Source organism: Lepidochelys olivacea, assembly GCF_965140295.1.
Source record: "Lepidochelys olivacea isolate rLepOli2 genome assembly, chromosome: 1".
NCBI lineage: Eukaryota > Metazoa > Chordata > Testudines > Cheloniidae > Lepidochelys > Lepidochelys olivacea.
In genome coordinates this window covers 8,032,050-8,033,190 of record NC_140411.1, presented here as the reverse complement: position 1 = coordinate 8,033,190, position 1,141 = coordinate 8,032,050, and the positions used below count along the sequence as shown (strand labels likewise).

General features: G+C 46.3%; 1 protein-coding gene across 1 annotated transcript; it reads left to right on the top strand.

Annotated features, from left to right (window-relative positions):
* Nucleotides 1-205: 205 nt before the first annotated feature.
* Nucleotides 206-1,141, top strand: LOC311513727 (olfactory receptor 51G2-like; the record flags this gene model as incomplete). The annotated part of the gene is made up of 1 exon (XM_084615750.1): nt 206-1,141. The coding sequence occupies one exon, from the start codon at nt 206-208 to the stop codon at nt 1,139-1,141; it is 936 nt and encodes a 311-aa protein (XP_084471876.1).

Genomic DNA, 1,141 nt, shown 5'->3' with positions numbered 1-1,141 from the left:
GTCTGATCCAGTCTGGCAGTGCCTACCTTCCTATTGGGGGCATAAATACAAGACAATGTTTTTGCTGATTTTCTCTTGAGGTCCTGAGAATCCCTCGACTTGCACTGAGAGCAGAAAGATTTCTCGCTAACTATCACCTAGTCTTCTCTTCTATTTCTTTTTCAGGAAGAAAAGTTTAAAACTCCCCAGACCTGCCCAGTACATTATGTCAGCTGTCAATGACACTAAATTCAACTCTGTAACGTTCCTTCTCACCAGGATACCTGGGCTGGAAGACATCCACCTCTGGATCTCTATCCCCTTCTGCTTCATGTATGTTCTTTCAATTGTAGGAAATTCAGTCATTCTGTTCATTATAAAAACAGATCCAAGCCTCCATGAGCCCATGTACATTTTCCTTTCCATGTTGGCCGTCACAGACCTTGCCTTATCCATAACCACCATACCGACGATACTGGGCATATACTTGTTTAACTCTAGGAGAATCAGCCTCGAGGCCTGTTTTGCCCAGATGTTCTTCATCCACTCGCTTTCAAAAATTGAGTCCTTTGTCCTCTTGTTGATGGCCTTTGACCGCTTCACCGCAATTTGTAACCCACTGAGATATACCTCCATCTTAACTCCACCGAGAATATCCAAGATGGGCCTGGTGGCTGTGGTGAGATCGGTGGCCCTAATACTCCCACTCCCCATTCTCCTGAAACGGTTCCAATACTGTCGAGACAATGTCCTCTCCCATTCCTACTGCCTGCACCCGGACATCATGAAGGCGGCTTGTTCAGACACCTCAGTGAACAGCATCTATGGCTTGTTTGTTAAAGTCATGACAGATGGATTGGACTCGTTCCTCATCTTCCTCTCTTATGTGATGATCCTCAAAACAGTGCTGAGTATTGCATCCCACAGAGAGTGCCTCAGGGCCCTGAACACCTGTGTCTCCCATCTCTGCGCTGTCGTGCTCTTCTACATATCAGACATTGGCCTGTCTTTGATACACAGATTTGGAAATAGCTCTACTCACTTGCTTCAGATTATCCTGGGCTACATCTACCTGCTGGTCCCGCCCCTGATGAACCCAATTGTGTACAGTGTGAAAAGCAAACACCTGCGTGAGAGGATAATCAGGGCATTTGTCAAGTGA